The sequence below is a fragment of the Lutzomyia longipalpis genome, chromosome 1, assembly GCF_024334085.1.
Source record: "Lutzomyia longipalpis isolate SR_M1_2022 chromosome 1, ASM2433408v1".
NCBI classification, from domain to species: Eukaryota; Metazoa; Arthropoda; class Insecta; order Diptera; family Psychodidae; genus Lutzomyia; species Lutzomyia longipalpis.
The window spans coordinates 7,342,142-7,366,826 of NC_074707.1; the positions used below are offsets into that span (position 1 = coordinate 7,342,142).

Consider the following 24,685-nt stretch of genomic DNA (forward strand, 5'->3'; position numbering starts at 1 on the left):
TCAGTCGTGCTGTGACTTTCCTCCGGATATCATGGATTTTTATCGCATTCGTATTGCTTTCTGTTAGTTAGGGAACACTTTTTCTTTCACAATCCCCAATCACACAAATTGTAGTGTTTTGCACAAGGTTAGATAAATAAGGATCTCGTTGTTCGGTAAAAGTTGTAGATTTGCATTAGACCAGTGCGAGAAGGGGAACGTAACAAGGATTGAAGATAAAATAAATAGTCTAGGAGTGGAAAACGCCTTTTCCGCCTCCTTTTCACCCAAACTTTCCACTAATTTGACGGACGATGTGTGCGGTTCCGTAAATCCCGAGTGGTGGTTTTGACTCTGACCCCTAATCCCCTAACTTACATCCCACAGGATGAGTTCCCATTGAATGTGTCTATATATAGTTGGGTACCACGCTGCATAAGATGCTGAAACTTTAATTTGAAAATACGATTATTTTGGTAAATATTTTGTGTGTGTGTGTTAAGAATTTTTTTTTGACTCCCACGAAGAGATTTTTCTTATCTCTGGTTGCATTAGTCAGAGCGGTTGGTGATATATAGGTTTATTGTGAAAAGTGAAAACGCTCTAGCAGACTTTAATGTGAAATAAACTGTAGAGGATGATGGTTTAAAAAAAATGTGTTACCACAGCAATGGAAGGATGTAGGAATCACCTTGCAAAGGTAAAGAAAGTTCAATATCTAAAGTTTTTTTTGGACCTTTTTCTATTTTATTTTTGTGTTAAGTTTGTGAGATAAGACGATAGACCAAGAGCAAATTTGCCAGATGGGACCCATAATTTTGTCTTGTTTCTCTCCTATCTTGAGCTATATTTTATAGTTTACTTTTTTGTATACTTCCTCAGTATGAAGAGATATCTACACATACACAGAACCATGAAGCTTTTCTTCTAAACAAATCCTTCCAGGAAAGCTTTTTCTTAAAAACAATTTAGTTGGTACAACCTTCTACATATTATAGAGATAATCTATCTAGACATTGATCTTCCACACCGGTAAGTGGTTCTCCTGACAAGATAGATCACCCATGGAGATATTGTTCACACATTATGTATGACTAAAATGTCCAATTGATAAGAATTACCGCGAATTTCACGTGATATCTTTAGCGATATGAGCTTCTTTGTGTCGTTTTTTTTCCATTCTCAATATTATATGCTCCAAATACAACAAATTGCCCACAAAACCCACCATTATCGAGCATAATAATCTTCCATGTCAGCGACAAAGCAAAATTCACATGCGAATTGTCTGCAAAATCATTCAGAGGGAATACCAACCTATTTTAGCTGTGATTCTTTCTTCAAAGAAGCATTTTAGCTGTGATTCTTTCTTCAAAGAAGCACAGCTTCTGTGTACACTCTAAAATCGAAAGTCGTCAGATCGGGCTCAAACTTGGGATGAGCACGAATTAGGGTCCCTACATTCCAAAAAACGTATGCGCCAAAAATTGTTCCGTCCGGCCGGCCGGAACCTTTTGCTAAATTACAAGAGAACGGTGATAGATAGAGACTTCCGGTCAACGGCAAAGTTCATATATCAGGTGGAGGACATCCGATTATGATGTCAAATCCAATCCCCCACCCCTCCGTCCGCCATTTTGAATAACCTCTAAATTTTGTTTTCGCTATATCTCAGGCCCTATTATAGCTAGAGGTCTGAAATTTTGATATGTTGTAGGGGCCATCAAGACCTTTCCAACGATACTTTATTTTCGAAAATCGGTCAAGCCGTTTAGCCAATATGGCCGTCACAATTTTTCATCAAAAATCGGTCATAACTTGAGAACGGCTTGACCGATTTTGATCAACTCGGACTCAAATGAAAGATATTAACAAGCCCTACAACTGCTCGGAACATCACAAGTTCAAAAAATGACCGCAAGTGGCGCTAAAATCAAAAACAAAATTTTCGATGAGTTTTCGATGAATATCTCGAGCACCGCTTTATAGATTTGCTTCATATTTCGATATGTTATAGTTGACTATAATATCTATCACCATGCCAAAAATGAAGAAAATCTATGTAGCCGTTCCGGAGATATCGCGTTTTAAAGTTTACATGTCATATCATGAGTTGCATAAGTCCAACGCCCCGCGAAACGGGGCGTTTTATATATACACATATAAAATTAAATAAAATATATATAAATGCATAGATATATACATTATATATATACATATAAAAATGCAAAGATAAATATATAAAAACTGCAAAGATAAATAATAAATATAACATGGATGGAACAGGAAAGCGAAAGAACGGTAAGTAAAACTTACGGGCTGTGATTCTTTCTTTGTCAGTGAAATGTGAAATTGACGAAAAATTGAGGATAGGAAAATTTTGAGGAAGGCTTTCTCGCGTACCGAATCACAGCCAACGCCCACGATTAAGGCTTTTCACATAATTTCTTCGCGTTGGCTGTGATTCGGTGCGCGAGAAAGCCTTCCTCAAAATTTTCCTATCCTCAATTTTTCGTCAATTTCACATTTCACTGACAAAGAAAGAATCACAGCCCGTAAGTTTTACTTACCGTTCTTTCGCTTTCCTGTTCCATCCATGTTATATTTATTATTTATCTTTGCAGTTTTTATTTTGTACCCTTCCGTAGCTGACGAACTTGCGCGTGGAAAGGGTTGCGGGAATTGTAATCCCTCAAACGTACAATGAAAAACCAAAGAGGGAGATCCTTTGCATATGTCGCTCCTGGGTGGTACATGAAGTGGTTCGTTTAATTTGCAATATGTACCCCCTTCTCATGGGGTTGTCCTTCAGCGACTACCCCCTGCTTTTCGGTGTTCGCGCTCAAATGTTGCTCCCCGTCGACAAACTGGAAGTTGAGACCGTTGGCGCATTAATCGACCTCACAAATACACAACAAAATAAACTAACACATGCACAGGAAAAGGGAAAATGGTCAAAGGATTGCAGATGGCGAGTCCACTGTGTGGACACGTCCTCTGGCTCTGACCCTTTATATCCACCCAACAAGCGGTCAAGGGGGAGAGCGTCACAATGTAATGTACTCTGTGAAACATATATTTTCGCTTTTACTTCTCTATAGTTAATTACTTTAAAGCTTTTATTTTAGATGGTTGAGAAATCATAATGTTTTTGGGTCATTTATCGCAAAAAGCTTTAAAATAATTTTTATCTGGAATTGTTATAAATTGGCAGCAAAAAATACAAAGTCTTTGAGAAACTCCGCTTGTCGGAGGGTTATTTTTCATCATTAATCTCATTAACTAAAGTAATTTAAGCAACAAAGTTAATAACCATACCCCAAAATGTTATTAACTTTGTTGATGCTTGTATGTTTTCTCCTTAAATTTAATGTAATGCGGTGTACCCATTTATGAGCACTCACATGTCCCCTGCGCAACATTGTGTACGTTCTAATATAAACTGTTGAAGGGTTGAACTCTAACTCTCTCTCTGTGGGCGGCACAGGCGATTATACGCAAAGCCACTCACACCCTAAGTATATTTCTAAGTCCATTGCCATTATTCCCCAAACTACATACATTATATAGTTGAATATTGAGGGGTGGCAAAGAAATCCCCGTAGCTTTCTATGCATGTATGGGGGATTTCTAAAACTAGGCAAGAGGTGGAAATGGTGTATTTAGTTTTTTTTGTTGTGTGTAGGGTAACATGAAACCCTCTCACCTCCCATTTTTCAAACCAATCTCAAAAGTGGCTGTCGCTTTCTGCGTGTTAAAGTGGCTGAGCGGAAAACTCCAGTTGGTGAGATTTTCTTCTTCATGAAAAAAAAAAGAAACATCGCGATGATGCTAGTTCGTTGAAATATGGTTGTTTAGTGAGAGTTTGACTGCGGCGGGTTTTTTTCATGGTATAGGGTTCAAGGACTTTTCCTCTGCAACATCTGCTCATGATGCCTCCTCTGTGGTATGGTGAACACTCATTATTTTGTTTGCACATACTCATTGCCATTCAAAGTGATTCTTCACATTCAATGTGTGTACTAATGATGAGTTTGAAAATGCACTCAAGTGCTAACAAATGTTGGGTATGTTGTTAGGTTCCAATTCGAGTTACATTGTGAATGCAATAAAACCAATTATATTTCCATCCTCGCGCTTCGTTGATGATGTAACGAATACCTCAATAAACACCTCATCACATTGAGGGCCCATCCATACTACTAATCCATTACCACGTGGTGATACTTTGCACTCATTCCTCATTGGCAAACTTGAGAATCTTTATATACTCGAACTCTGCTAATTAAGCCACAGTCTCGTAGTTTTGCGTGACATTACCTTTAGTTGTGTGTGGAATAATTAAGTGTTAAATCTAATTGAAATGCCTAACATTTTCTCTTCTTTTTCAAATAAAACCCCGTAATGTCAACCAAAATATTTTGTATTTTGGCCCAAATGTATAATGCAATAGTTATTGCGGAATCAGTGCCAAAAGCAATAAAAGTTCAATGCATTTTTTTCTCATTCAGAAGGTCACCACTTTATTGCAATGACTTCAATGATTGTGAAAATTAAATACTCTACTTTTATAATGAAATATTTCTGTGGAACATTTTATGCTTTTATTAGAAAGTGATTTTTTTTACTTTCCCCGATTTTTTAAATTTATATTTGATTCATGTTTTTTTTTTAATGACGCAATTGTACTTTTGGTATTTTTTTTTATAATGTTGCAAAGAAATCGGAAAGTTCTTGCGAATAATTTTTCCAGATAAGGTGTTTTTTTTTGAAATTGAAGAATGCGTTACAAATAGCTTATCATATGCTGGTATACTTATTTACAATCATTACACTTTCGGTGCTTTTTTTCCATTAAAAAAACCCACAGGAAAATCTTATCTCAATTGCATTTATAAATCCATTCCTCTATTGTCGATTTTTTTTATTGGAAAGTTTACGTATATAATTTTATAGTGTTCATGGTCATTACAAATTGAAACATAATAAAAACTACAATAAAATGGTCATCAAAATTATATTATAATTAGATACTTACCTGCTTACTTTAATTTATTAATGTTGATTTAATCTTCTAGATGATATGAGAAACTCAAAAAAAATATTCAGTTACCAGACTTTACGTTGAATGCACATAAACACAAGCACTTGACTTTATAATGAAAGTTACACAGTTATACATATATCTAACATGCAAGTACATATGTTTACCGCTTCCGTCTTTTGAATCAAAGATTGATAAGATATTTAAGTATACAACAACGCGATACAATGTTGATTTATTAGCTCGTTTAAAATTCTTGTTAAAAGATTATGCTCAATGGTAATCTTAGAATTTTCAGAAATCTCTGTTAAACAGGCCCTGTACACGGTCTACTTTGTTTTGAAGTTGAAGAGCAAAAATTGCTCACTTTTTGTATGGGAATTTTTCGCCTTTGGTAATAAAATTTTAATTTTTTGACATTTAGAATACTGATCGCACGCTGAGAATCTGTCATTTTGTAGGTTATTAGTTGTAGAATTTAATGGTACAAAGGGATTTGAGATTGATGCTGTCAGTAAAAAAGCGCAGTCCAACTTCATTTTTTACTAAAGAATTCCATACAAAAATTGAGTCGCGTACACAGCCTGCTGTTAAATAATGGAAGGGAGTAAATAGAGATTATGAGAGCTTAGAAATATTAGCAGAAAATTTTCAGTATTAAATGTCACGGGTCACCACAAATAAGGGGACATTATTGTGAGTTGTGAGAAATTGTGAACCTGCCCGATCTTGGCTATTTTCCATGCATGATTTATCAATGCAATCCAATTTTGCATAGACTGTTGGTAAATGGTTATAGTGCCTCCACAAGAAACCCCTTTGCAAGCGCTCTAAATTGCCAGGGAGAATGGGCAGGGATATAAATTTCACAATATATTGTCCTCTATGACGCCTTGTATGATTGTACAACATAAAAGTTGAATTATTTATATGAGGTCTCCACCACGAAACAGCTATAAACATTCAAGTGAATAAGGAGTGGGTGGTGTAAATACGAATTGATAAAATCATAATTAATGATGTCATATTGTGTGTTTGTATATGATGGAAAAAGGATATATTACCAAAAAAAAATCTCATGACTTTTCCCTCTAACTCTTCCACCAAACATTCTTTTATTATTATGTTTATGGAATGTATGCGGGAGGGAAATGAACAGTTCAAGGTGAGATCTTATATTAAGAAAATATTTACGTTTGTTCCATTAACGCTTGTAAATATTTTCTATGGAGAAAGAAAGGAATTCATGGTGACCTTTTGAGGAATTTGTGCCTCGAAGAAAATGTTTATGAAAATTTTTTTTTCTGCCCATTAACTTCCACTCCATACTCTATAGCCCTTATAAGAACTTTCAGAATCGATTCTAAAAATTAATTATTCTTTGAAAATTTCAATTGTTTGATTTTTAGCTGTGTTTCTTTCAGACACAGCTTTTGTGTACCGAGCAAAATCGAAAGTCGTCAGATCGGGCTCAAACTTGGGATGAGCACGAATTAGGGTCCCCACATTCCAAAAAACGTATGCGCCAAAAAATTTTTTTGTCCGGCCGGCCGTCCGTCCGGCCGTCCGGATTATAAACTTAAATTGCAAGAGAACGGTAATAGATAGAGACTTACGGTAAACGGCAAAGTTTAAAAGTCGACTGGAAGACGTCAGATTATGATGTCAAATTTTACCCCCCACCCCCGCGTCCGCCATTTTGAATAACCTGAAAATTTTGTTTTGGCTATATCTCAGCCCCTGTAATAGCTAAAAATCTGAAATTTTGATATGTTGTAGGGGCCATCAAGACCTTTCCAACGATACCTCATTTTCGAAAATCGGTCAAGCCGTTTAGTCAATATGGCCGCCACAATTTTTCATCGAAAATCGACCATAACTCGAAAACGGCTTGACCGATTTTGATCAACCCGGGGTCAAATGAAAGATCTCAACAAACCCTACAACTCTCTAGAACATCCGAAGTTTTAAAAGTGACCGCTAGGGGGCCAAAAATCAAAAACAAAAATTTCGATGAGTTTTCGATTAATATCTCGAAAACGCCATTATCGATTTGCTTCATTTTTTGATATGTTATAGCTGACCATATTATCTAGCTCCATGCCAAAAATGAAGAAAATCTATGTCTCCGTTCTCGAGATATAGCCTTCCAAAGTTGGCATGTCATATCTCGGGTTCTACAAGTCCGATTTTGATCAACTTAAGTGCAAATGAAAGGTTTCGTGAAGCCCTACAAATGTCTAGAACATTGCAACTTCGAAAAATGACCGCGAGGGGCGCTAAAGTCAAAATCAAAATTTTCGAAAATTTCGAACTCGAATTTTTCGAAAATGCCATTATCGATTTACTTCATATTTTAATATATTATAGTTGAGGTTAAGACCTTTCCAACGATAGCTCAAACTCGAAAATCTATGGATCCGTTCTCGAGATATGGCCATCTAAACATTTTTTAGGGTATGACTTTTTTACTTTTCCCGACTTTGCACGTACATATTTAAATTAATTTACGCTCTAGTTTGCTCTCACAAAATTGGTACACTGAAAGAAACACAGCTCTCGTAAGCTTGGTCAGCTTACCAGTACATTTTTACATTTATTTCAATAAAAAATACTATTCAGGAATTTTTTAAAATTAAAATTGGCAAATTTTTCGCAAAAAATCTCAAATTTCAGACTAATTAAAAAATGATTTCATTTGATATACCAATGGCATATCAAAAATCACAGGCTGTGATTTTCATTTCAATTTTAGTAATTAATTTTGAATACAAAAAAAATGCAAAAGAACGCTTTATTGGTTCGTTTTGTTAATTTAACTGCTGTAAAACAAAACGAGCTCTTTCAAAGGCTGCAAAATTGCATTCCGGAAAATTCTATGTTTATTTACTTCAATTTTATTCCGCAATTTGAGGCATTCGATTTCCTGTTCGTCTTTCAAAGCAAACTCCACATTGGTATAGACTATTTGTTTGGCAAAGAACCACAGAAAATGGTTGTACCAAAATGTTACTTTATATTTTATTGTGTACGGTTTATGTATTCAAATGGTTTGTTGTATACATTTAGGACGGGAGATGTTGACCTAAAAAAAAGATAAAGTGGGGTAAGATTGCATCTTCACACCGGAAAAAATTGAGAGAATGAAAACTTTTGACTATGACGAGTGCGCGAGGAAATTTTCCGGGTGGCACAATGAATAATTTTACTGTGGGCTATGTGTAGGTGTTATTTGAAATGGGAAAATTGTGAATTTTCTCCCTGAACAATGTGTATATTTTCTCCTCACGTAGCAATGTTGGGGTGTTTTGCAGCATACCGAAGTATGTAGTTGCAAAAGGGATACACAGATATTCTACAAATGGAAACACTTCTACGCTCTTGATGATGATGATGGTGATTCGTAAGAATCTCTCACTCATAGTAATCTTTTTCATTTAATCAAAATCCCACATAATAATGAGGCATCCTACAATGGAAACCCCTTTAGTCATATCCTTTTGCTTTACTTGTTTTCCTTTATAATAAAATATATTTCTAAGATTTCGTATTAGAAACTAGATAAGATTTTTCCGCAAAAGTTAAACCTTTATTTTATCACAATACAAAAGTTTTTCATTCGATGGCAATAACAAAGTGTGATACATTATGTACTTACATATAATATGGGAAGTTCTGTAAGTGTGAAGGATAATCCGCTTTTGACCCAAAAGCCAGAAAAGTTTTCATAAAGCTTTGCCCATACTCTGTTTATACTGTTAAACACATCAAAAAGTTAAAATTCTCCGTTTATTTTCCAATACCCTTTGAGGTATACGACATTACCCTCCCCCATCCTCGTGACTTTTGACCTTTCACTTTGAATTATCACTAAATTCCTGGATTCATTCAACTTTTAGTTAAGAGGAGTTGATGGGAATATTTTAAAAATAATAATAAACATTCTAAAATATTTTTTCCGAAATTTTTCTAACATTGCTAAATTGTGTGATATTTTTTTCATTTTTCCTGTTAAACACACCATTCGTATATTCAGGAACGTGGTATTGTAAAATATTTAAATAAGTTCCAATACAAACTCCTCAGACATTTTTGCAATTCTAAAATGCCTTTCAATTCTAAAATGTGTTATGTATTCACGACGTATGATACATATTCTCGAAAGAGTTGAAAATATTCTGAATTTCAATACCACAAAAACAATTTCCTGCCCTTTGGCTATATATGTAGCTAGAGAAATTCTATAAAAGAAAATCGAATATGTGGTATTCTATATAAGAAATATCTTTATGGATTATCCGTCTCCATTGTCGTCTCTTGTGCAAGGAGATTATTTTAGAGAGTGAAATGGAGAATCTTTTAATGTTTTCCACACCACCCCCATATTGGTGGTGGAAAACAAATAAAGTGAAAATGATCTCTAAATATCCCAATTTTCCCCAAACATCCCAAAAGCCATTTATCGCATTTTGCGAAATGAAGCGTTCCCGTATATTTTAATTGCTATACATAAAAAATCAATTAGGCTCCCCTAAAATGAATTTGAGTTTCAAAAACATCATGCCAAACGTGCCAAACCAACAAAGGTATAAAGGGCAATTTTGATCCATATACCTACACTTTAATTATATCACTGCAATTTTCATAAATATTTTGTTTCATGCTTCCATTCCGGTATTAAGCATAAATCAATTAATATTCACACGATTGACCCAAAAATGTAAATTTTTTTCATGCAAACAGAACAAAAGTTTTGCATGCAACATTGTGGCATTTGACATAATTCAAAAGGGGTTTCATTGATTTAATTGGGGTAGTAATTATCGTGTATTCATAGCCACAGAGAAAATGATTATTTAGCTTTTAACAATGCAGTGTTGTAGCATGAAGATAAAAATCATAAAGAAAAGTTTTTAATTCATAAAAGTTTCAATCGCAAAATGGAAAAATTGAATGCAAAAGTGAAGATTTTTTTTTATCAAATATCCAGTATCGATGCATTTTCAATGTGGATACTTCTTTTTCAAAAACTCCCACAAAATATGGTTTGGTTGATAATCTACAGATCGTGATTCTCTCATTCTCCATGGATGATTCATTAATTTAGCTGAAAGTGAGTATTCTCGCGTATCGCTAAAAATATTCTCATCGGCTTTGCTATTGTGGCATTAATTCGTGAAATACTCTATGAGAAGTAATTGATGGGAGTAATCAATGATAATTTCCTATGTCTTTATCGCTCAATTAATCTCATGCAAATCGATTTAATACACCCACGCGGTCGATGTCACTTCTTGCTCGTGCGAATTATTGCGCGCTTAGAAAATAAAAATCAAATTGACTTTCATCATAAAATCAGTTGAAGTTGTATTGTGATAGGTGAATGATTAATCTTTGGGGTTACAGAGCTGTATATAAATTCTTATTGACCATTCCATTGCTTTCCCACCCACACTGTTGTATATTTTCAAGTGTATTGCAATTAAGTAGCGAACATTATAGCGTCTTTGCCGTGTAAATATTTGCTTTTCTTCACTATCGCCCCCCGGGGGTGCCCCATTTCAGCACGTGCCTCTGCGTGGTAGCAAAGCTCAAGTCGCGAACATGAAGCGATTAGCTGTTTATTGTATAAATTCACCATGAGAATCCCGGTGAAAGGTAAATTTTGACGAAGCTGGCATAATGGGCTATAAATTCAATTTCCTCCACCGCCAAAACCTTGTGATTGATATGTATGAAAATTCTAAGAAAAGCTAAAATGGATAAAAAAAAACTTTTTTATCTATCGTTACTTTTAAATGGCTTTGCAAGTTTTACTTGATGTTTTGGTTCGTTCATTGTGTGTTTCCCCAAATTATGAACAAATAATTTTACTAAATTTAAGAGTTTTTCAATGTAAAAATCAATGTGTTAATTTATTTGTTTGTATTACATAAGACATTATACTACTTCAAGTCTTATAGTCTGCTTGCTAATCTATAGGATGAAAAAAAAACTTTTCTGGCAAACATCTGATTCATTCAATTTAACAACGCAAAGAGAAACTTTTTAAATTATTTTGCCCATTTTGCCTGTGAGCTTTTTTTATCTATAGAAAAAATGAACGAATAAAAAGAAAAGTTTTCACTACAAGTAGAAAAGATTTGAAATATTCTGTTAGTCACGGGCAAATTAATGGGATTTTAACACTATTGGAATATTTTTAATCTTGCCAGTTGACCTGGAAAATTTCATGATATTTCATTGCAATAAAATCGAATAAAATGCAGAGTGAAAAATATCGAAGAAATTAAATGTTGGCACATGAATTAGTATCCAGCACTTAAGCTGCCATAAAGCAGAGTGAAAAATTTACCAAGGAAGCCAAAGTGGAGGATAAATTGTAACAGTCTGTTGCGACAGAAAAAAAATCCTCACGAACTATTCACATTCATTTATCAAATATTTACAAGAGATACATCTTAAATATTTATGTGAAGATCCCCATTTGAAGGGGTGAGAAAGCGGATAAGAGCGATAGATGTATAGCAAAAGGAGCAGGAACTCGTCTTCCTCATAGTAGGTGCATCTTGAGCTGCAATTCCTGGTACGGATGACTCTCTTTTATATATCACAACAACCATGACTGAAGAAGGTGCATAATAAATTCCCAACATATTCTCCGCTCCTCGTGATACTTACAAAAAAATGTCTCTCAGGTATCATGCAAAACTTATATATAGCTACGTACTACATGTGCATTATATTTTCATCGAAGTTGTCTCTCGCAACGGGTACAACGGTTGGTGATTTTAATATATTCCACGGGATGATTATGGTACACTGTTGCTCTCTACGATGACATTGCAAAATAACAGAAGGTTCCTACCTACATGGTATATACGGAAGGGAGCATCACAAGACTTTGCAGAATAAGCTCGTCTCAGCAAAAAAAAAATCCAATAGATCCAACTGCAAGGCTTCTGTGTGGTGGAAAGTCTTTCAAGGAAGCCCTAAAGCTCTTCTCTATCGACATTCTTATATATCTATGTATATTCATTTCGTATTCTAAGATTGAACATCCTATTGGATTTTGAGAAGATTTAGTGGAGATTCCTGAGAGGGTAGAGTATTATAACATGTGTATATATAATGTAGGTATTACCCGAATTGTGCCCTTAAAACCCTTAAAATAATTTAATAGAATGCGTTATGGCTTAAGAATTAGAAAGATTGTATTAAATGGAAATAAATCTTCTTATATTAATTAATTTATCGTTATTTGATTTATTTGCAAATTTGTTTTATGCAAAATAATTCCTAATTAAAATTACACAAATTATTCCGATTGGCATGTAGGGTGTTAATTTATACGCTTAAAATAAACCAAACAGAAAATATTATTATGAAGTATACCCTTTTCCAATAAACGAATTAATTTCAGTTCATTTAAATTTAATTTATAAATAATTATTATTCGAATTTTGTCCATTTTGATGACCGCGTGGTACACAAAAACATTGATTGTGTGGAATTTTCATTTTCACATGAAACTCAATAGTTCAATTTAGCGACTTATTTAAAACTAAAATGCTGTATATGGCTGTATCCCAATATTGATTTTTACATAAAAAATTTATTTAGGTCATATTTTGTCAGGTGCTTTCCAATTGTATAAATTTCAGGTGGTTGTTCTGAATTGATGTTCCGGAAAGTTGTCAAAACATTTCAAGAAGTTTTAGTAAATGTCTGCCATTGGGGAAATGAAATTACTTTGAAGGAAATATTTATTGATCGTTAGGATTTTTACAGGCTCATTTTACTGGGGTGCGAGTAGAATTTTCTCTGTCAATTTAAAATCACGCAAAATCTATATAATAAAGAAAGGTCTGTTTGTTGGTAATCTTCCGTCGTGTTCGGCTATACAAATCTACACCGTTTGACCGATCGCGATGAAATTTGGCACAGAGGCTCCTTATATCAGGCGGTTTCGAGTGGCCGTATTCATTTCCCCCCCAAAGCCCCCCTTCAGGTAGCCCCCATATAAAAGTCATGCATTTTTTGCGAATTTTTGAATTTCCCGCCTGAAGTGTTGTTTGAAAATGATTTGTTCTGTTTGCAAATTTTTTTCCGGGATTGATAATTTGTTTTCTCTCTAAAATTTGCGCGAAGCCCAACAAATCCCCACGTCGTTCGCAATAATTTTGACACTGATAAAGTAAAGGAAGAAATGAAAAAAAAACTACCAGCACATGATATGACGTGACTATGTACTTTATTTATTCTAAGAAATTCTCCGCAGCATGACCATTATTTCTCTTTTCGGTAACCCTTCTACATCTTCTTTAACGCATCCTCACTTTTTGTACGTGACGCTAAAAATCTATCCGTGACGTTTCAAATGTATCCGTGACGCTAAAAATCTATCCGTGACGTTTCAAATGTATCCGTGACGCTTCAAATGTATCCGTGACGCTAGAAAATGTATCCGTGACGTTTAAAATGTATCCGTGACGCTAGAAAATGTATCCGTGACGCTAAAAAAATCTATCCGTGACGTTTCAAATGTATCCGTGACGCTAGAAAATGTATCCGTGACGTTTCAAATGTATCCGTGACGTTTCAAATGTATCCGTGACGCTAAAAATGTATCCGTGACGCTAAAAATGTATCCGTAACGCTAAAAATGTATCCGTGACGTTAAAAATCTATCCGTGACGCTAGAAAATGTATCCGTGACGTTCAAAATGTATCCGTGACGTTTCAAATGTATCCGTGACGCTAAAAATCTATCCGTGACGTTTCAAATGTATCCGTGACGCTTCAAATGTATCCGTGACGCTAGAAAATGTATCCGTGACGTTTAAAATGTATCCGTGACGCTAGAAAATGTATCCGTGACGCTACAAAAAATCTATCCGTGACGTTTAAAATGTATCCGTGACGCTAGAAAATCTATCCGTGACGTTTCAAATCTATCCGTGACGTTTCAAATGTATCCGTGACGCTTCAAATGTATCCGTGACGCTAAAAATCTATCCGTGACGTTCAAAATGTATCCGTGACGTTTCAAATGTATCCGTGACGCTTAAAATGTATCCGTGACGTTTAAAATGTATCCGTGACGCTTCAAATGTATCCGTGACGTTAAAAATCTATCCGTGACGTTCAAAATCTATCCGTGACGTTCAAAATGTATCCGTGACGTTTCAAATGTATCCGTGACGTTAAAAATCTATCCGTGACGTTCAAAATGTATCCGTGACGTTTCAAATGTATCCGTGACGTTAAAAATCTATCCGTGACGTTCAAAATGTATCCGTGACGCTAAAAATGTATCCGTGACGTTTCAAATGTATCCGTGACGTTAAAAATCTATCCGTGACGCTAGAAAATGTATCCGTGACGTTCAAAATGTATCCGTGACGTTTCAAATGTATCCGTGACGCTAAAAATCTATCCGTGACGTTTCAAATGTATCCGTGACGCTTCAAATGTATCCGTGACGCTAGAAAATGTATCCGTGACGTTTAAAATGTATCCGTGACGCTAAAAATGTATCCGTGACGTTAAAAATGTATCCGTGACGCTTCAAATGTATCCGTGACGCTAAAAATGTATCCGTGACGTTTAAAATGTATCCGTGACGTTTAAAATGTATCCGTGACGCTAGAAAATGTATCCGTGACGTTTCAAATGTATCCGTGACGCTTAAAATGTATCCGTGACGTTTCAAATCTATCCGTGACGTTTAAAATGTATCCGTGACGCTTCAAATGTATCCGTGACGCTAAAAATCTATCCGTGACGTTCAAAATGTATCCGTGACGTTTCAAATGTATCCGTGACGCTTAAAATGTATCCGTGACGTTTAAAATGTATCCGTGACGCTTCAAATGTATCCGTGACGTTAAAAATCTATCCGTGACGTTCAAAATCTATCCGTGACGTTCAAAATCTATCCGTGACGTTCAAAATGTATCCGTGACGTTTCAAATGTATCCGTGACGCTAAAAATCTATCCGTGACGTTTCAAATGTATCCGTGACGCTTCAAATGTATCCGTGACGCTAAAAATCTATCCGTGACGTTTCAAATGTATCCGTGACGCTTCAAATGTATCCGTGACGTTTCAAATGTATCCGTGACGCTAGAAAATGTATCCGTGACGCTTCAAATGTATCCGTGACGTTTCAAATGTATCCGTGACGCTAAAAATCTATCCGTGACGTTTCAAATGTATCCGTGACGCTTCAAATGTATCCGTGACGCTAGAAAATGTATCCGTGACGTTTAAAATGTATCCGTGACGCTAAAAATCTATCCGTGACGTTTCAAATGTATCCGTGACGTTAAAAATCTATCCGTGACGTTCAAAATGTATCCGTGACGTTAAAAATGTATCCGTGACGTTTCAAATGTATCCGTGACGCTAAAAATCTATCCGTGACGTTTCAAATGTATCCGTGACGTTTCAAATGTATCCGTGACGCTTCAAATGTATCCGTGACGCTAAAAATCTATCCGTGACGTTTCAAATGTATCCGTGACGCTTCAAATGTATCCGTGACGTTTCAAATGTATCCGTGACGCTAGAAAATGTATCCGTGACGCTTCAAATGTATCCGTGACGTTCAAAATGTATCCGTGACATTTCAAATGTATCCGTGACGCTAAAAATCTATCCGTGACGTTTCAAATGTATCCGTGACGCTTCAAATGTATCCGTGACGCTAGAAAATGTATCCGTGACGTTTAAAATGTATCCGTGACGCTAAAAATGTATCCGTGACGTTAAAAATCTATCCGTGACGTTCAAAATGTATCCGTGACGTTTCAAATGTATCCGTGACGCTTAAAATGTATCCGTGACGTTTCAAATCTATCCGTGACGTTTAAAATGTATCCGTGACGCTTCAAATGTATCCGTGACGCTAAAAATCTATCCGTGACGTTCAAAATGTATCCGTGACGTTTCAAATGTATCCGTGACGCTTAAAATGTATCCGTGACGCTTCAAATGTATCCGTGACGTTTAAAATGTATCCGTGACGTTTAAAATGTATCCGTGACGCTAGAAAATGTATCCGTGACGCTAAAAAAAATCTATCCGTGACGTTTCAAATGTATCCGTGACGCTAGAAAATGTATCCGTGACGTTTCAAATGTATCCGTGACGTTTCAAATGTATCCGTGACGCTAAAAATGTATCCGTGACGCTAAAAATGTATCCGTAACGCTAAAAATGTATCCGTGACGTTAAAAATCTATCCGTGACGTTTAAAATGTATCCGTGACGGTAAAAATGTATCCGTGACGTTTCAAATGTATCCGTGACGCTAAAAATCTATCCGTGACGTTTCAAATGTATCCGTGACGCTTCAAATGTATCCGTGACGCTAGAAAATGTATCCGTGACGTTTAAAATGTATCCGTGACGCTAGAAAATGTATCCGTGACGCTAAAAATGTATCCGTGACGGTAAAAATGTATCCGTGACGTTCAAAATGTATCCGTGACGTTAAAAATCTATCCGTGACGCTAAAAAATGCATCCGTGACGCTAAAAATGTGTCCGTGACGCTAAAAATGTATCCGTGACGCCAAAAAATGCATCCGTAACGCCTGAAAATGTTTCGCGCCAGAAATGTTGTTTGAAAATGATTTCTTCTCTTTGCCAATTTTTCTTTTGGGTTTGATAAGTGGCCCATTTGAATTTGGATTTTATTGGGTTTAATATCCCGGTGATACATCACAATATGGAACTATATACAAATAAAAATTTAAACCATCACAACTTTTTTCCTCTTTAAAATTTGCGCGAAGCGCAACAAAACCCTGCGAAGCGGGGCGAGGAAAATTGGAGCGAAGCGACAATTTACCTCGTAAACTATATAAACTAGTTTACAAATTAAGAATGAAAAGTAAAAGTTTTCATCACAAAAATTACTTTATGTTTAGTCTTTTAAGGAATGGGATTTAAGGATATTTTCTACATCAAAATCATGTAAATGAAAACCTAAAGCATATAATTTTTGAGAGATTGTATCTCAATAATGTTGTGCTTCACTGAATTTCATGTCAATTTATTTGTGTCCATCTACCAACCTAAACTTTCCCCGCGAACTCTCTCCTTCACCATATCCTCATATAGAATGGACGGTTAGTTGGGAAATTCAATTTATTTCCCCCCAAACTTGACACTCATCGTCATGGAAGGAGGTGCATTTACGAAAATTTGCTCATATTTAGGGTTTACCCAATTTTGTTTGAGAAAATAACTCAATATATCTACACCCAAAGACTAAGAATCCTTTTGGAATGCTACTTCCAACTATGTGTATAGTAGAAACTCCTTCCTGGAAGATATTCAAAGCAGAATTTCTATACCACAATCCGAAACAGTGACCTCACACGAATGCGTGATTTCTGCACAACATGAATCGGAATTACATAAAGCTTGTGAAATATGAATGCAATATTGAAGTCAATTGAAGTGGTGCGGGGAACATGTTTACGGAATGGAATGAAAGGGAATACGAAATAATTGATGAGGGATGGGAAAGAAGTTGCCAAAGGGTGAGAAGAACATGAATTGAATTGTGATAATAATTACCGAGGGGAAGGGGGAATAATTGCTTTATTGAATGCTCAGCATGGAGATGAATTGAATGAACATGATCAATAATGACGGAAGATCCATAATTAATTCAGTTGTGGTAAAGGAGCTTTTGTTGCCAAAGCTCTTCGTCAACAGGCTTCAGCAGCCTCACTTCAAGCCGTAATGAGATGTTCTTCGTTCTTTTTTTTTATCCAACAACCTCCTAGCTATTAAATTATATGCATATATGATAAAATGGATGTTTTTGAATATTCCACTCATAGAAAAAGCATTCGGGATGATGAAAAAGAGGCATCAGAGATAAAAGCCGTTCTATGGGGTGGAAATAGAAAAGTTGAAGTAAAAGTCTGCAATTTTTGAAGCGTTCACAAGAGAGCTCTGACCTACTTTTCATTATCCTAATAGCTATGTGGCTGGAAAAAACGCAAAAAGAGGAAAAAAAGTGAAAAAGACATATTCTCATTCATGGATGAAGGGAAATTAAAAATAATCACGATTGTCACGATGTGGGAAAAATCTTGGTGGAAGCTGGAAATATCATATTCAATACCACTTGAGTGTCAATATCACTTCCCAGGGTCACTCCATCAATTTTAGGTCACCACACGGGGACATGGGAAGTTCCACCGTATCTCAATTGATTTCTTCGGATTGCACGTGAGCTCTCGGAGTCACTCACATATATTACAACTTATTAGACACAACCATTTTTTATAGAACACGAGTAGAATTTTTTAAACGAATTAATTTAAATTATTAAAATATTAAACGAGCTAAATAGTTTTAATAAAAATTTATCATGAGTCATAAAAAGCGTTATAATTGAAAATTTTAAATTCAAAACTTCCTGAATAATTTATTATTTAAATAATTTGCTTGATTTGAAAAATGTCATAACTTTATGAAAAAAATATTGTAAATTGATTTTGAGAATGCATAAAATCATTCACACTGATTTATGAAAAAAAAATAAACGAATATGAATTAAAATTTTGCCCTTTTGAACGGTATATTCAATTGAATTTATTTTTTTTATTACAATATGCTGAAATATCGTTTGAATACTAAATCGTTTCGCCTTTTTATCCTGTCGAGACAATAGCAGAATATTAATTTCGTATTTTATTTTTATGTATCAACAGTGATTTTTACATTTTTATCAAATTTAAAGAGTTTTTATTTTAGAGTGCCTTCCTACCCTATTTGCTATTTTCTGTGCTGCTAAATTCATAAATCGCGTGAAGCTGCAAAATTCATTTCTGCATAAGCCCCTCTGGTAATAACAATCAAAAATGTGTACGATGCAGTACTCTATAGCATAGAATATGCAGAATTAAATAAGTAATACCTACATTTTAATTCCACTAATACCATATCGATTACAAAAACCTTTTCTGCAAAAATTCAATAGTTTTCGAATCAAAAAAAATTATGCATAATCTTTAAACCTTAAGTTGAATTCTAAATCTGAATTAATTAATATTTGAGCATTGCGGTTGTGTGCAATTATTTTTTATCGACTAGACGGGAAGCCTTTCCGTCTTCTGTGAGAATGTTGAGAAGATAAAGTCCTAAATGGGGTTGTGTAAATGCCTCGTGGAACAAGTTTATAAGATATATAGTCTCATACTTTACTCATGCGCTAAAGTGTGCCCCAAAAAGTCATCTTAATTGCACCTTTAATGTAATGAAATGAAATAGAGATGTGAAACTCTAATTAATTTCTAATGAATAATAGAACTTTAACTTATTGGCATCTCAAACCCCATTCCCTCCTACATTCTACAACATTGAAAAGCCTTTGTTGCTCCATTGAATATTGAGAGCTAATTGAAATTTGCGTACAAAGTAGACAACTAAATATAATGAAGAGTTCCCTCGATATTAGCTAATTATCCAACATAAGGTAGGTAGGTAGTCTTTGAAGTTCATTTAGGTATGCAGGATGAAAGGAATTTTACTCCTGGAAGTGACACATTCAATATGCACATTTATTCACAAAAGTATATGTAATTAAATTACCTTACATTACCATTTTCTCAGCACCCAATTTACAATGTCGCTTCGTCTGGATATTTTCAATATCCTTCCCCGTAGGAATGTTTGCATAATTTACATTTTCCCACTGCCACGATGAGCGTAATAATTCTATGGTGGAGCTATGCGGGAAGAAGTAAACTTTCTTATTAATTTTTTTCTTTATTTTATAATGTTGCATAAATTTATATAACTTTCTTTCCCTTCATGAATTTTAAATCGTTGCTATAATCTCTACATTTTCTCCCTGTCTCGCTCCTGTTTGCCACTATATGTTTATTTTTTTCATCAACCTCAAAAAGAAATTCTTGCCAAGTCACAACAAATTTACCCAACATGCAACTTCTACCCTCTTCGCACCGTGCTTCCTGGCGGAAAAATGGCAGTTCTGTTTCTTTTTTTTTTAATATCCCATGAGAATTCCTCTCCTTTCACGCTGAACATTTTTGCTGTGGAATTTTCCACCCATTACATTTTACCGCGATTCATTCTTCAAATAGCGCCATGAGTTATAAGAATTGACACTTCCGTCGTTGAGGGACTGTGATATCATAGTGATGTACCTACTACATGTCTTCTACTTTAATCATATAAATACATCTCTTGTTATAGATTGAGATGCCATACATATTGGCAGATTGTACATATCATAAATCAATTAAATTTTACACACTACCTCCTGCATGTATATATAGAGATTAGAGATGATTCAAAGGGCCCCGATGGTAGATGGTGGTCAGTTTTGCATGAATAATTCAATTATAGTGCCTCAACTGTGAAACCATCCCCACAATTCCCTTTGGTGGACCCTTTTCTCCTCCTTATAGCGGTCAAGGCGATATATAGTCGGTATAAAGTTTCCACCTTCCCACAAACCACTTTATTAGCCATTTTGAAAGGTTAAACCAGGGGGATGCCCAACCCCGAGAAATCAGTACTTTTAGTGAGGCAGCAGGTTCTTCCGATCAAAATAAGGGATCAGTTTGCACAATTCCACTTGCAATCGAAAGTACATTTAATTAGCTTTCGATTGATCCCTATCTCATCGTCGAAATAACATTATTAATATAAAAAAAGTTAAAGTGTTTCTCGGGAATCGGTCGAGATTGAGCGAGATTCGAGAATTCCTCATACATTTTGTTCAACAAAAAGTGACTTTTCTTCACTGAAAATGAGGTTAAACCATCCCCTTGGGTTAAACACAATGGGGTTTAAAAAATCAATTAAATCGAATGGACAATTCTAATTTTAATCCCTCAGTGTAAGATTTTTGTCCTCAAGTAAAGAAAAAAAAAAACATTTTTCCTTTACTCTTGTTGAATTTTTTTATCACAACAATATATTTTGGAAATTTATTAAATTTATACAATATTTCCCGAGATAATTAATGTCCTTGGGAATAAATTGCATTTTATGGATTGAAATATGCACATTATTAGGTACGAGGTAGTGCGGGTCATACAATTTTCGTATATTTTATACTAAAAGTTTTCTACTGTGTTACTACTCTTGTACTCACGTAAATTTATTGTCTTGTTATATTCCAAACAAAAGGAAAGTTGTATGAGCATACTCAACAGAAGCTTGCTCTATGAGAAGCAACCAAAGAAGCTTCCTTCGCAATTTATTGTACCATGTCAAGAAAAGTTTCTATACACACACACCGGAATTATATCGTGAAGCTGACGAGAGTTCCTCGAGAATGAATTCAAATATTCCATATACACACCAAAGTGAGATAACAATTCATTAAGTATAACAATTTTGTAATTTTCAACATCCGCAATTTCTCATTCTTCTAACACAAAATCTCCACATCTATAAATAAAACACAATTTTCTCTCGCTGTGAGACACACTCAAAGGCATGTTGAACTAGTTCTTAGTTCAATTCTTGACGATGATTGCTGTGAATTCATTGTCATAAATTTATTATGTACGAATGGCAAAAATATGAGTTTGTCCCTAATTCGTGCATTAGGTCACATTTGTTGCTTTCAATCTTCCCCCATAAGTACTTTTGGCTTGATGATGATGTACTACAAAAGACGCATCTCTCAATTCACACTCTGTAATTTGCATGCCATGCAGCAGAAGTGTGGAAGAAAACCCCCATTTCCATTCTGTCCGCTTATCGTTGTTGCTACATATCACAAAGTCTGCCAAGTGCAAGGAGAAGAACAAAAATATGCTATAATATAGCCAATTGAGTTGGTTTCCTCGCCTTGTATAGCCCCAATATTAAATACGTGAAAGTGTTTTTTCATTCTTTTGCAGAAATTATTTATTGCCCCATTTTTGCAGTTTTACATGAAATAAAGTATCTCGCGCTGTTGAAAATAAGAACATTATATTATTCTCTTAATAAAAGAAATTGTTTAATAAACACGAACCATGATGAAATATTTTAGTACTGCACGTCTGATGTTTTCTTTACGGTTATTACAATTATTTAACTTAACTATTATTCCTAAATAATTGAATTTTAGTAGCTTTCATTGTCCCTTATTCTTTCGTTATTTTTTAAAGGTTTAATTTATTTAATTCTGAATCATAGTAGTTAATTAAGAAAATAGAATTTGAATCTTCTAAATAATAGAATTTTAATTTTACGTTATTCAATAAATTCCTAATTAGCTATAATTCTGGAACATTCCATAAATTAGGATAAGCTTTAACATTTCGAGATCCAGATAGGTATGCAATGAAATATATGCATCAAAATGGATTAACATTAAATCATCATAGCAATTTGTATAATGCAACAAGTTGTACTACGCTCTAATTTATTTTTCCTGTGAGGCTTCTTAGCTAAATTCAAATTTCCGTTTTTTCCCGCCAGTTTCTCCACCGCAATTTTGGATGCCATCCGGAGTGGAAACCCGGCAGAAATCGACGCAAATTTTGTTGCTAAAAGGCACCGAGAGCAGTCTCTAAATGAATACCATATTCGTAAGTATCTGGAGAGAGAAAGAGAGGAAGGAGGGATGCCTCTTCCTGGGTGTGACAAAAGATTTCCATTAAGACACTCATCCTGTATAAATGGTTCTCATCCCATCTATTAGCTGGATACACAGTGCTGTAGAAGGCAAATCAATGCATCACAAAGTTGAGTTGAACGACAACGGCAAGATGAGAACATACACCAAAATGTACCTGATGATATGCCTCTCGACGGCATGTATATTCCTGTATCAGTATCAATTGTCCCGGGCACGCCTCATTTCGCAGCCAACCCATCAGCAAGATACGGTGGGGGAAGTCCAGCAGAAGGCCAGTGATTTCTACGTGTCTACAACGACAAATTCTTCAACGGCAATCTCGGTAAATGATCCATGCAGATCCAATATAAACGGGGGAAGGGTGGTGGCAAAATGCAAAAGGAGAGAGATTTCATCAGGATGATTAACGATTTGTATTCTCCCCACTTCCTTTTCCCACCATTACAGCCCCCATTGTCAACTCCACAGGATAAGCTACCACTTCCACCACTGTACATAATCACACCGACTTTCCGGCGGCCGGAACAATTAGCTGAACTCACTCGCCTGGGATATACCCTGAAGCATGTGCCTAATTTACTCTGGCTGGTCATCGAGGACGCTGAACATGCCACAGCACTCGTGACGAAGCTCCTGGAGCACATTGGTGTGCCATTTGTGCATTTAGTCGGTGAGTTCTTTTCCCTCGTCTTTTCTACGGGGTGGGTCGTCGTATGCTTCTTTTCATTTCCGTTTCATTCTCTTCTTTTTGGCCCCAACCACCAACCCTTGAACCTATTCAATGTTCCTTTTGCACTTGAGCTAGATTTCACAATGAAGCGGGAGAAAACTGATAAAATTCTTTAATTAAAACACAATCTAACTGCAAGACTTCATGAGTGAGAACAGACATGCAATTATATTTGATTTGAAAATTGCAAGAAAATTGTTTGATAGACCGAATAACTTTTTTGCTAATTGAAAGTTTTCTCTTGTCTCCTCATTTCATTTTCAGGATATCATGAACTAATTTTCTCCCCGCTAATTTGCTATATCTTTTACATTTCTTCTGTTCTGACTGTGCAGAAGATCTGAAAACAAAGAAGCATTAAAAGTTTCCATTAAATTAAGTAAGAGAATGTATACATAATACAACACAATATATAAAATAAGCCATAGCATCTCTTCCAAGACCAATTCATATTCTTCGTCATTCCTTTTTAAATCACATGCAAAGAAGGAAAGAAAATCCATGAAAAGTTTCTCTGCTTCCGAGCTGGGGGAAAATTAATAAGTATATGCCACTGCATGGGGTGATTGTGGATGACGGTGTGGATGACCAAGAGATGGGCGAGAGGGAGAGAGAGAGAAAAAATAGAGGAAACTCAAAAAAAGGAGCATATAATTTTAAATTGGGTTTTCATGTTGCAGCTGCGATGCCTGAAAAGTTCCGGAAGAACAAGGTTAAACCTCGTGGCGTCTCTAATAGAAATCGTGGCCTCAAGTGGATTCGTGCCAATGCAACGGAAGGAGTCTTCTATTTTGCCGACGACGACAACACGTACGACGTTGCTCTCTTCGAGGAGGTGAGATTGTATACTTGAGATTGTATTACTTGAGCGTTTTATTAAAAGTTTTCGTTGAATTTTAATTTTTAAAAAAATCTTCTTTTCCCAACAGATTCGATACACAAAGAAGGTATCTATGTGGCCAGTGGGGTTAATCACAAAGTACGGCGTTAGTAGTCCCATAGTGCGAAATGGGAGCTTTGCGGGATTCTACGATGGATGGATTGGAGGAAGGAAGTATGCTGTGGATATGGCAGGATTTGCTGTGAGCGTTAAATTCCTCTTGAGTCGTCCAAAGGCAGAGATGCCCTTCAAACCAGGCTACGAAGAAGATGGCTTCCTTAAGAGTCTCCATCCGTTTGATAATTCAGAAATTGAACTTTTAGCTTCAAATTGCACTGAGGTAAGGGGTTTTCTCAAGAGTCATGTCATTAAAAAGGCGTGGCATGTAATATCCTTAAGAAACTTTTTTGCGAA

At 35.5% G+C, this 24,685-nt stretch overlaps 1 protein-coding gene across 1 annotated transcript in view; it reads left to right on the forward strand.

Moving 5' to 3' along the window:
- The window catches only part of LOC129786316 (galactosylgalactosylxylosylprotein 3-beta-glucuronosyltransferase P), a 27,305-nt gene continuing 2,620 nt past the window's right edge, over positions 1-24,685 (forward strand). Inside the window, exons 1-6 of the mRNA XM_055821246.1 lie at positions 1-679; positions 22,502-22,611; positions 22,725-22,983; positions 23,109-23,331; positions 24,072-24,226; positions 24,321-24,611. Of these exons, the coding sequence (XP_055677221.1) occupies positions 22,756-22,983; positions 23,109-23,331; positions 24,072-24,226; positions 24,321-24,611 (897 nt within the window). The 5' untranslated portion in view covers positions 1-679; positions 22,502-22,611; positions 22,725-22,755. The remainder of the gene's footprint in view (positions 680-22,501; positions 22,612-22,724; positions 22,984-23,108; positions 23,332-24,071; positions 24,227-24,320; positions 24,612-24,685) is intronic.